Source organism: Perca fluviatilis, chromosome 10, assembly GCF_010015445.1.
Source record: "Perca fluviatilis chromosome 10, GENO_Pfluv_1.0, whole genome shotgun sequence".
NCBI lineage: Eukaryota > Metazoa > Chordata > Actinopteri > Perciformes > Percidae > Perca > Perca fluviatilis.
Genome location: NC_053121.1, coordinates 32,038,256 through 32,051,222, shown reverse-complemented (window position 1 = coordinate 32,051,222; position 12,967 = coordinate 32,038,256). Strand labels below are relative to the sequence as shown.

General features: G+C 41.9%; 1 protein-coding gene across 2 annotated transcripts in view; it reads right to left on the bottom strand.

Moving 5' to 3' along the window:
* spata5 (spermatogenesis associated 5) overlaps nucleotides 1–12,967 on the bottom strand; it is a 123,230-nt gene that overhangs the window by 97,190 nt on the left and 13,073 nt on the right. For both annotated transcript variants that reach the window (XM_039813243.1, XM_039813244.1), the window contains exon 11: nucleotides 562–716. In XM_039813243.1, coding sequence (XP_039669177.1) covers nucleotides 562–716 — 155 coding nt within the window. The remainder of the gene's footprint in view (nucleotides 1–561; nucleotides 717–12,967) is intronic.

The following is a 12,967-nucleotide window of genomic DNA, read 5'->3' as shown; positions in this document are numbered from 1 at the left end:
ACGCCTGCTTCACCTCGTGGAGTTTTGGTGGCATAGTGCTCGTGCCATATATGATCTGCTTGCACGCTTTAACTTCACACGCGAGCAGATCAGTTTCTCCGCCTGAAAAGCTCTCCTTCCTGCTTTGCAAATCCGCCATCATAATAGCAATGTGCCAAGGTACAAATGCCCCTGGCAGTTATAGGGAATGAGAGATAACACTCTCATTGGTTTATTGCATGTTACGCCCAAAACACACCTATGATTAATTAAGACACTAAGTACAACCCTTTTCAACCATGCGCCTGGCACACAGACCCTTTTTTCCGCCGTTAAACTATCAAAAGTGGATTTGTACACGCCCTAAACGCATCTGCGCCAGCTCAGTTGGTAGAGCGGGCGTCCATATATAGAGGTTTACCGCTCGACGCAGCGGGCCTGGGTTCGACTCCGATCCTACGGCCCTTTGCTGCATGTCATTCCCCCTCTCTCTCCCCTTTCATTTCTTCAGCTGTCCTGTCAGTAAAGGCCTAAAAATGGCCAAAAAATAATCTTTAAAAAGGTGGTGATCGAGAGAGGTACCTTTGGGACGTCGATAGCAACCTCCCTCATGGCACTTGGCTTCACAACAGACATGGCCCACTGGAGGTCCTGCCGAGTGACGGTCACCGTCCCCATCAGCTGCTGGTCTGATGGTTGGGGAGACCCTCCCAGAGCTCGCCTCAGTGCATGCAAACCTGTAGAAAGAGGGTTTACACATTTTAAATCAGTCATTAGATAAGCAGAAGAAAAAAAGAACTGTTAAGCTAGACTCTGGAAAAACCAAGATAATATTGCCATGGCAGATGGAAATAAATATTAACCAAATATATATATATATATATATATATATATATATATATATATATATATATATATATATATATATATATAAAAACACCTTTTAATTGTGTCTTAAAGACATTCACATATTACAACACAAAGGGTGAATCGTTAGAAAATAAAAGCCTGTGATTTGAGGCATAAAAGGGGATATGAAATGGCTGTTTGTTTGCCTAAAGAAGTAATGCTTGTGTTGTTGTGGCTTTAGGGTTTTCATTCCAAACCCACATGCAGTCAGTCCAACTTTTTACTCCAAACATTCAGGCTTGTACACGCTGTGATGATACACGCCTAGCGAATGCAAATCTCAAAATGAACACTAATTCCCCTTTTCACCGCAAAAATAATTGGGCATGTATTATTGGAGAGAAAGGAGAGTAGGCTGAAGGGAAGGGAAGTGTAATTGAAGTGCTTAAGGTTTGAATACCCTCAGTTACAGAGACTTCAGCATCTGAACAAAAAGCAGACAGCAAAACAAACACTGATGCATCAATATCAAGAATGAGCCTTTGTTAGCCTTGCAAAAGAGGTCATAGCAGATTGGCGTAAAGGAGACTCTGGGCGCAGACATGCAAAATGTGAAGGTGGTGAGTGAGTACAGACATATTTCTAAAGCAGAAGATTGTATTTATTCACAGGAAGAGTTATTAAACATGCACGCTCTTCCTGCATCGTGCTAATGAAGCTGTGTTAAGTGGTCAGAGTTATTCCAGGCATCCAAGGTTCCAAAAGTAAAAGTCCTATTCATGTTCTGCAAAATGTTAGGTGACTGCCTATTGGAGCACTTCCAAAGCTTTGATGGACATGAAACTCTCGAATCATCCGTACAAATGATGAGCAGCTGTGTGAAAATAATGCTGTTCTTTAATTTAAAAAGTCCCAAACCTGTGTACATACAAAAGTATGGAGAGAAGTCAAAAACAAAACATCCAATCGCCAAGCTTAAAATGATCTTGCATGCAACACTACTGGTGAGCTAGAGCTAATGGTTATGCTTTGTGGAAACACTCGGCTGTTTAAATAAGTTAACTTTTGGATTCTGGGTAAATAATGGATGAATTCAGCAAGTGAATGGCTAGAAGTGTTTTGTACCAATTACACAGCGTTGTGCTGCAGCTCTAAATTGCTTAACACGTTTATTCTTCCTTATTAGGTTAGGTTTATTAGTGGTGCACAATTCCTCAGAAATCAAGTTATAATTAGGCGATGGCCATACACAAACCTATAGTGTGCTCAATATCATCCAGGACATTCCAATGTTTTACTGTATGTGGAGAAACATTTCAAGTAAGTCTGACTTGCCAACTTTATTCGGCTACAGTTCACCCTCTGTCACTGGGGATCTGCCCGGAAAAGCTTCTTGGTCTCCTATTGTTGGACACTAGGCAGTTCAAGTGCCTTGCTCAAAGGAAGCCATGTAAGCATTGATGCAGGAACTTCCTTTTCTCCTTCCAGTCTTCCACTGTCAGTTAGAAGATTTAAATCGATGACCTTCCTGTCATAGAACTTCTGTTTCAACAACCACTTGAGTTGTTATCACTGTCAGAGAGGAAATGAAGATTGATTGAGGACCTTATTCTCCAGGTTGTCCTCAGCATAGGATTGTTATTTCAGATTTAAGTTTTGTTTGACTTTCCCAAAAAGACTTTTCCAAAATCAAGCAAAAGCCTGAAATGTTGGTCATGATAGAAGTCTGCAACAGTACAGTACGCAAACATTTGCAACTTCACTGAGAGAATCAGTCAACTACACAGGGAATATTTTTGGTCTTTTTCTGCTTGCAATTTTCTCCAATTTACATTACAGAAAAACAAGGTCTGCTGGTTGCAATATTGCATGCCATCATTCCTAAATAGGCAGAGAAGAATGTGTGAGAAAAGTAGAAATACGACAATGCAGAAAACACCATGTATGCGTCAGCTTGCGTCCAGCTGTGCAGATTTAACCCTTACAGGTGGGAGGACAGATCTTCTCTGAGTGAATTACACGCTAAATGTGGACAACGACTAGTAGTTACAAAACCAGCCCACCACCACATTTCCAACCCAAGAGTTGGGTAACAGTATATTAGACACACAATCATTTCCGATGCACATGTGCAAACAGACGCACACACAGAAAATGTTGGCTCCCTCTTCTGAGCTAAAAGGGGGAGGGAGGGGGGTCTGGGCGGGAGATGGGTTGGCGAGGGCTGGAGGGTAACGGACGTGGGCCAGGGCAGGGGGCCAAGGAGCAGACAAGAGGGGATTTACGATCAGACAAGACTGTATCCTGTTTATATTTTCCAGGACTAGTCCGACAGAACGACAGACAGACAGACAGACAAACACAATTGATGCGAGCACGTTTGTCTTCTGTCAGCACACCAAGTTGAGGTCAATGTGTTTCCCAGTCCCAGCCTCCTGGTGTATGATGTCTCTTCCAGCTCTTTCACTCTCCATCCCTGTCCACCCACCCTCCTTCTCACCCTCGATCCCCAGAGGTCAACCCATCATTCCACCTGGCTGCCGCTTCAGCTCTTTATCTGTGTTAAAGCTTCAGACCGGCGTGGCTTAGACTGCACAAAAACATCTGGTCCGGGTGGAAGGGACACGGCAAGACAAGACAGGATGTGGAAGGGAGCTGGGGTGAGGAGGGAGATGAGGAGCAGCAGCCACAACACCATATGCACTAACCCCAAACCATCAGCTGCCTGCCCTGTGAAGGTGGAGGGCCTCAGCCTCATTCAGGGCTGAGAGGATGACTGAACAGGGGAGAAAACCTGAGAGCGAGAGACCACTGTGTTCTTAACATGAAGAAGACCCAAGAAGAAAAAAAAATAAATAATAATTTTATCAGAGTAAAACTTTTGCTTTTTTCCATAATAAATTTGGAGGTCCTGCAGACTCTACATTTCTGAAAAAGATGTATTTCTAGATTTAAATCCTCAAACCAGCACCTACAGTCGGATGATAATTTACAGCAGTAAGCACAGAATGACCGCTAGTTCAAATGATCTACTCCGTAGAATGGCTGCACAAAAGCCCTGGGAACTAAAAAAAAAAAAAGTGCAGCTGATAAATGTTTAATAAATGTTTTACCAAGAATTATCTGAAACTGTCTAGAGTCAATCTAGCACTTTTTCAGCAGTAATGAAAAGCCTTGCAGAGAAACCAACCAGAAGAGAAATGGGGTTTATAAGCCTCAGAGCTTGGAGTCCAGCCTGGACGCCCGGAGGGCAGAGGAAACTTAATTCAATGATGTGACTTTAACATTTTGCTTTAGGGATTCTCTGTCTCCTGACTGCTCTTGGCTGACTCCAAGCACACATTTGGTTTAGTTATGAAAACATCCGATGGGAAGGGAGGAGGGGGAAAAAAGGCAACACAACACAATTTAATCTGAACCTTATGTGGACTCATTTTCTTCTTCTGCTTTTTTGCACTCCTCCTTTCCAGAATGCTTCAAATTCGCCAGAGATCTAGTGGGAATTGAGAGAAAAAGGGGCCCCCTGACGTACAAGAATGCACATTTGCAAAACATCACACCAGGGCCTAAACTAGGTATGGAAGAGAGAAGAAGAACTCATTTCACAGAGTTGAAGCTGGCCAAGGAGAAGAGCGGTTATTTGTGGTTTTTAAACAGGACTGGTCTTAATTATGTGGGTCCAAACAGACCTTCCCCGAAATCAAGGCCTTCTCTTCGGGGGTCACCTCCGCTGACCCTTGCGCCAAATTGGCCCCCTCTCTACTAAAGAATCAAACTCCTGAATACAAAACACTACAACAGAGGGAGCCCATACTGGACATTGCAATCCAATAAAACACCCCTGCACATCCCAAGCTGTTCCTCAGGATCGGGAACAAGTTCAGGATTGGGAACAAGGCCGGTCCAGGTATTTTAGCAGTGCTATATAAATACTGTGAAAGTATCAATATGCTCAATCTACAGAGAAATATACACAGCCCGTTTTCAGAAACGGTGCCTTTATATGAGCCGTCAGCACTTATGTAAGGTTGTGATGTCACGTCACAACTATACTATACTATATATATATATATATATACACATACACACACACACACACACACGTATGTAGAATGTGCAGCTACAGTGCAGTAATAGTCATTTTCCGGCAGCAATGACGGTGCAGAGATGCCGAGAGTGCATATGCGGAAGACCCCTAAACGCTGACCAATCAGAGCAGATTGGGCTTTTTCGGAGAGGAGACCGGAGACCGGCACTAAAACGGAGGGTTTCAGACAGAGTATACGGGTATATTCAGACAGACAGTATGAGACAAATAAAGTGTTTTTTTAAACATTAAAGCATGTAAACATGTTCTAGTAGAAACCCAAATACAAGTATGAACCTGAAAATGAGCATAATATGGGGACTTTAAAGAAAAAAGATGGCACAGCACAGAGCAGTTTCAGCAAATGGTATGTCACTATGCACCAGCACTGCAAGAGCATCTTTTGCTGGTTGGGGTAAAAGAGGTTGGTTTGCTTCCACTTCAGCAACATTTATCCAGTGCACCATAGCTCTAAAGAACTACTCTTATTATGAAACTCCATGCAGTATTTTGTTCATCACAAGCAGCGCGGCAATGATTATAGTTAGGGTTAAGGCGAGGGTTAGCTGCCTGAAGGTGCATTAGAGGCTTAAAACATCATTGAGCCCACCATGCACACGTCTGTCTCCATAAAAGGAGAGAAGACGGCTGGCGAAATTCAGAAGTTCACGAAAGGTTGGTATCTATCTCGTGAACACCTTTACGCAATCACACATTCACAATCACCGACCCAACTCTTAGCAAACAAGCGATGGTGCCTGCTTTAGAAAGTTAACTAGTCGCAAGTTTGCAGTAAAATGCAATTGGGTTGTCGAGGTCAAAACACTATATGTAGTAGCTGTGAATCAAATAAACTTATTATAAATAATGTTATGTCATTTTTTTACTCTTACACTGAATGTTTGCTGCTTCAATCCAGAGGAGCATTGAAAAGTATTTTCCGTGACTGAAAAAGGTACGTGTTGAGGATGAGGACCAGCCTGAACCGGAGGTATCGGTCTCAAACAGAGCTGAACAGTCCGACCAGTGTAATTAGTTATGTTATTAATTTGTTTACAATATTTTCAGGCTTCAACCAGTGAAAGACATGGTCAGGGAGAGAAAGAGATAGATTTGTTAGGCATTAAAGTAGGAGAGGAGGACAGCATCCAACAGCGTGATCCTCCTCAGTTTTTGATACTTATTGTTACAGCATCCCCCCCCCCCACAAATTGCTTTCTAATCTGTGGAAAACACTAAACCAGCCACTGTATCAGAATGTATGTCAGCAGATACTGTAAGTAACGCAGTAGAAAAATACCGAAGATATGTCTCCATTAGTTTGTCATTATCATTAATAAATACTGTATATTTGTTGATTATGTGTAGGGCTGCAACTAACGATTATTTTCATAGTCGATAAATCAATTAGTTGTTCGTTCTATAAAAATGCAAAAGAAATTTGAAAAATGACAATTAGTGTTTGCCATTGCTCAAGATGACGTCCTCAAATGTCTGGTTTTGTCCAAAACTCAAAGATATTCAGTTCACTGTCATAGGGGAGAAAAGAAACTTCAAAATATTCAAACTTAAGAAGCTGGAGTCAGAGAATTTCTTCTTTTTTTCATTAAAAAAAAAAATGACTCAAACAGATTAATCAATTATCAAAATAGTCTTTGCAGCACCTATTATGTGCTTATGTTGAAAAACTGTTAAACACTGATATTGGCCTAAAAAAATCCAGTATCGACCAGGCTATAAACTACACTAAAGCGCCTCATTCCACGGGTGTACAAAACACCATAGGACACTGCACTGCATTATGTGCACTGTGCAGCTGTATCATGTAGTTTCAGTCATGCAACAGTAAGTAAACTCAGTGGAACTTCTGAGACTTGCCCCCTACTAAGGGAGGAAGAAGAAAAATGAGGTAGGAGGTGCATGGAGGTCGATTAGTTTCCAGTATAAGACTTCAAAAGCGAAATGCCCACAAAGCTCCATTGTCAGAGACAGCAGATCATCACCCAGAGTCCAGGAAGGTGTGTCAAACAAGTCCCATCTGCACTTCAACAGTGCATTCCACATTTCAACAAGGAAGAATCAGGACTGTGTGTAGCGTTATGTTGCATAGACCTTTTTCATGGCAGACATGTTGACATGTCATAGTAGGAAAAGCACAGTTGTATTCAAAACCATTAATGATGGCTGCATTCCACTTAGGAGAGGCCCTGGTATTGTGTATGCTGACTCACTGAAATAGCTTACTGGGACACTTGATGGAACGGAGGCATCATTAAGGTTATCAATTTCAGTAGTGCTTTTCCTACTATGACAAGTCAAAATGTCTGCTTTGAGAAAGGTCCATTGTGTAGCGCTGCATCCAACACCCACAAGCTTGAGCCGAGAGCTCTCCTGTGATGCTGTCCTCAGATGAATTGTGAAATACTTTGGGCATTACACCATTACAAAACCGCAGGAACGTTTTCATTACTCGCCGGGGCTTCCGGAACACTCTTTGCACTTGCACCTGTATTTACAATACCCAACATCTGTTCCCGGAGCTGAAACACCGCAATAATATGTGCTCTTAAAGTGCACAAACACACAGAGATGACAAAGACAAAGACACGTCCTAACACACTGCAAACATGCGGAAAACATGTGCAGGCATACGCACACACAGTACATGCTACAGAACACACACACACACACACACACACACACAGCTGTCACTGGGTAAAGGTAAGTACTGGGGTTAAGGAGTACAAGCAGCACATTTCCAGATTGTATAAACAGAGGCCTCAAATAAACCTCACATATTGATCCGACTGATATTTATGTGACTTGTTCTGAAATTCCTGACGTGTCTTTAAAAGGAAAAACGAGTTAGAAAAGGCCCTTTATAAGGCAATGCTGCCGCTGTAAACATCAGCGAGCATCAGCAGTGTTTGGCCCATTTGGTCTTCTACGGCAGAATTTATGTCAAACACACAAAGCTCATTTTTGCCGCCTCTTTTCTTCCTTGTTTCTACTCAGTGAAGTAAGTATTTAGCTTTAGAGGAGAGGATTGAAGTGTGTTAGCCAAATCACTTTGCACAATTACCGAGTAAATCATTTAGGCTGTTCAGTCTAAGCTGGAGAAGTGGATGTTAAATATTGAGCCTGATCTTTGCCGTCAAATAAGAGGCAAACCAAAAAGCTTTCAGCTGACAAAGTGCAGAGTTGTGCGTTTCTTATTCCGCATAATCAATTTTACTGGCCCTTTTTGTTCCAGTGGGCTTCCCCTGTTTAGAGAAGATTGTAAACAGTGTGTCCGGATGTGGCACAAACCAAACAAGCACGCACACGCATACACACTCGAACAAACGTGCGCCCTCACACACACAATTTGCAGTGTTTAGACTGTGGAAATGAGTCATCTGCTCACACCGGGATCAGTAGAACGCCGACAGGACGACAGAGCGACGCCCAGAGTCTGCGAGGCTCCACGAGACCACATGGTAGCTTCCAATACCACACAAAACACCTGGAGGGATCCATTATGAAGAGCGGTTTGTGTTGTTTGTATAATCTGTGCTAAGCTGGGAACAGGGTCAATGTAACGTTTGGGGAAGTGAGATCAGAAGAAATCTGCGCCTATGTGGTTATATCGGAGGAAATCTCTTCAGAGATCAAAAATATAAATACAACACCTTCTGTTGGCTCGCCGTTTATTGTTTGAATCGCCTACTTTGCCCGTTTCTTCGTCTTCCTCTATACTGTGGCTTTGTCATTCCTAAATTGTTCTAAACTGCAAATTCTAACACAATGGATCTTCTTAACCTTTATGACTTGTGGCTCCTACATAGAGGCAGCGTCTATTTGTGACTCCTTGTCGCAGGTTGCTGGCATGTATAGGAGCTGTTGTCAGTTCCACTAAAGAGTGATTTTAAAAGGGCCTTTTTCTTTTTAAGGTTAGTTCTACGTACAGACAAGTTGTGTTTTTTTTTGTAGTTCTATAAAGATATAAAGCACACAGGTTCGGTGAAATGATGGTACCAAGCCAAGATATTTGTCTTTGCTAAGCTCTTATGCTGATTTTGGTTGCTTAAATATGATGATAAAACTTTATTTTAAATCAATTAGATTTGTATATGTGCATCAGACTGTCCACTCTGGATTAATTCAAGTCGGTTTCATTTATATAGCCCAGAATCACAAAGTTGTCTCAGAGCACTTTACATTCTTTGCTGTATCATTAGACTCTTAATTTGGATGAGGAAAAACGCCACAATAAAAACCATTAACTACTAAAGTTCAATATGAATTCAAAATTAATATTAAGTGTAGTAAGAGTTTAGTACTTGTTTGTAATTGACCAAATATCAAACTTTCTTCGCACCTTCTAATAGCTGAAAGGCAACAGAACTTCAACCATGTGAATCAGACGTGGAGCCGCGGTACTGGAGTTCTGCAGCGAACAAACAATAAAACATGACTTGGCTCTATCTGTGTCCAGTAACAGTGTGCGTGCTGACACACGTCTGACTTAAAGGCCAGTCAGAATGACGTGACAAGGAGATACATCAGATGCAACCGCAATGCTGTCCATAAGGTTTATAAATAGAGTTAGTGGCGTGCAGGCTGTACATTTTTCTGCTGTGACTAACACAGTCCAGCAGATCATCTTAATGTGTACATAAATCTGTCAACCTGCAAGAAACCATGATGAAAGCCATGTCCACTTCAGACACAGTAACTGAGACAGATGAAGTTCAGAGGAGTGAGTCTGATAGAAGGTCAGCATTCAGAAACTAAAAAGAGATTTACAGAGACATGTGCTTTAGTTCTGCGAGGAGCTTGAGTAGTAAACTTGTAAAATCTTATTGATTCCAAAGTTAGAAAGACAAAATAAAGAAATAACAATAGGTAAACACTAAATCTCTCTACAGCAGGGATCTCCAACAGGGGGTCCGGGACCTCTAGGGGGTCCTCAGAGTCAATGCAGGGGGGCCTTAAAATTATTGTTTTTTTTCAAAAATTAAAAAGTCTTAACATGAATCCAACATATTATTAGCAAATGTAAGTCCCCACTGCTTACTGGCCTATAGGTAACGTGGTCACTAATGGCGCTTTTCCATTACATGGTACCTGCTCGACTTGCCTCGACTCTACTCGCCTTTTTTGGTTTTCCATTACGAAAAAAAGTACCTGGTACCTGCTAACAGATACTTTTTTTAGTACTTCCTCAGTCGAGGTTCCAAGCGAGCTGAGGCGAGCCGAAACGGTGACGTGAAAACCTGCAGGCTGCTGACTGGTCGGAAAGAATCGTCGCCGATCGCTGCATTGCTAGCGACAGACGGCATTTTTAAATAGTTTAGCCAGCAGTGTTTTTTTGCTGCCAGAGGCTCCACACAGAGCTTTCTCCGTAGCATATAAGTGGCCTGATGTTTACTTGTGCGCTGGTGTGTGCATGTTGAGTCGCCTTATGTGTGTGTGTGGGGAGCTGGTGAGCGAGGGAGAAGTGAGAGAGTGCCGGCGATTAGCTCCGCAGCGAGCAGCGACTCTAGAGTCATATATATGTGAGAGAAACAAAGTGTCTCCCCTGTTCTTTCTGACCACGGTGGGAAATCTGGAGCAGTAAACATTAACTATCTCTTTGATATCATGTTGTTTACGGAGACGGAGAACCAGGAAATGAGTCGGGGATATGTCAATGGGAAAAGCAAGCTACTAAGCCACGCCGACGGCAGTCGCTATGACGACCAGCCACGCTGAGGCGGTACTAAAATCTGCAATGGAAAACGGACGCACAGCGCGTCGAGGCGAGTCGAGGCGAGTCGAGTAGGTACCATGTAATGGAAAAACGCCATAAGGCCATCCACAGATACAGTTCAGCCTAAGGATTCCCTGTGCCATATGTATGTTTAATATTTAAACTTGATTTATTAAACCATGCCAGCAATTATTAGGCTATTTTAATAGCTTAGTATTCTATGCAAAAAAAAGGTAATTATAAAGGCTTTAACATACATGTTATTGTAGGTCCAGTTTATTATGTAACTTCATTTTATACACTATATGTAGTAGGGGGTCCCTGCTCCATCTTTCTTTCAGTTAAGTGGTCCTTGACTTAAAAAACATTGAAGACCCTGCTCTACAGTACAGCTGAGTAGGCCATGAGTGGCTTTTATCCAGCTCACTGTGCTCACATTGCATTCACTGCATGCAGCTGAGCTTGGCTGTTTACCTCCCCAGCAATATAACATGTGCCCACTAGAGGTCCTCAATTAAGGTTACTCCAGTTCAGCTATTGTTGGTCTGACCTTGCCTCCTGCAGCAGTGTGCAGTGAAGCAATGAGGGAATCAAATTATGCATTTGACTTGAGTTTTGAGATACTTGTACTGTAATTCAGCAGCTTGTACTTAACTATGTTGTTGGGCTGCAAACACTGTTTTCTATAGCAACTAGTCATCAAATATTATCAGACCATCAAAAAGTGACTTAAATTCTGAGGGTATCTTGCGCAAACTGGGATCCACTGGCTAATCTTGTCAAATAAGGGAGAGAATTACCTCTTCTAGACTCAAAAAAAGATTGGAAAAAGTAAACAATACGAGAAAGGGAGCATAGTTTTTTGGTGGGTCATGAAAGGATTGCGCGTAGGAAATATGTAAACAAATATACTTAATACACAAAAGTATGTTAATGTTTTAGAATTCACTAATCTTTGCTTTTTAGATGGTTAATGTTATTTGCTAGAATGAATGTGAATACATGCCAATGACAAACAGAGACAGGTGGCATATTAAAAGGAATAACTGAATGGTTCAGTCTCAACCCAGTTGAACACGTGGAACTTTTTTGGCTTCATGAGATCGTTCTCTACCACTAGCACCAAAACACTAAATGAAGCACCAAAATGCTTGCTCTTGGGCCAATTCTTGTGTCTCTGTAAATTCTATAGTTATCTGTAGAGTGTCCTGACAAAACGTCTGATTTGACACTATAAATAAAAAGGAACACTTCAATTGACTTGACTTTCTTTTGGGTTTTCCTTTTATTTGTCACCGATCGGTTTCTCTTTAAGGGGAAAACTACACAACATTCAATCAATGGTCAGTAACCTCTGACCTCAATTTGGATTTTTTTTCCCGAAATTTGTAATTTAGTTTTACAGCCAACAATAATAAATGTATTTTGCGAAAAAATTTAGACGTAAACCGCATGGGGCTTTTGAAAAGTGAAACGCATTCCTGTTTTTTTTCTCTTCAGCTTTAAAAATCCTACTTTTCATTAAAGGATCACGGCGTTCAACCTGGGTTCCCTCGGTCAGTTCACATGATGTAAAGCACAGATTTTCTTAATAATTTGTGTGCTCAGTGGAGGCTTAAAAGGGGATTTGAGGAGACGTGAATGAAACAGACTTTAATAGATCTGGTATGAGTGTGCATTATATTACATACCAAACTGGCCGATCCGTGATTAACTGTAATTAAGTGCTGATTATATAACGCATCTGTCGTCAAGAAGTTGTTTCTGGGACTTGATACAACTCAGACTGGACAAACAAAAACTTCCAAGATTTCCAATCTATTCTTATGCACACACAGACATGCTCACAAAGAAGAAGAAAAACCGCACATACAGAAAATCAAGCCACTTGGCTTGTCATCCTTGCCTCTGCCTTTCTCCAGAGATGAGGTATTGGTTTAAATAGTCTTACTCTCTGATTTATAAGCAGGTTGGTATTGTACTAAAGGCGGGATGTGAAACATGCTTCTTGTGTGTGTGTGTGTGTGTGTGTGTTGTGTGTGTGTGTGTGTGTGTGTGTGTGTGTGTGTGTGTGTGTGTGTGTGTGTCTAAAATCAAAGTCATAAGTGTGTATGTGTGCATGCTTCTTTGCAGCTGTGCAAGGTGGGGATCTTGTGCGTGACCCGAGCGTGTCGCAGCCGTCGCTATATTGTCCCCCTATTTTTATTTTTCAGGAAGCGGTGGGTCAGAGCGTATGTTCCCCCAGCAGCTCATTGTTACCTGAGCAGCAGAAGGAAACAACTGCTGTTCCTACTTGATGTGTTTTTGTGCTTCTTCGG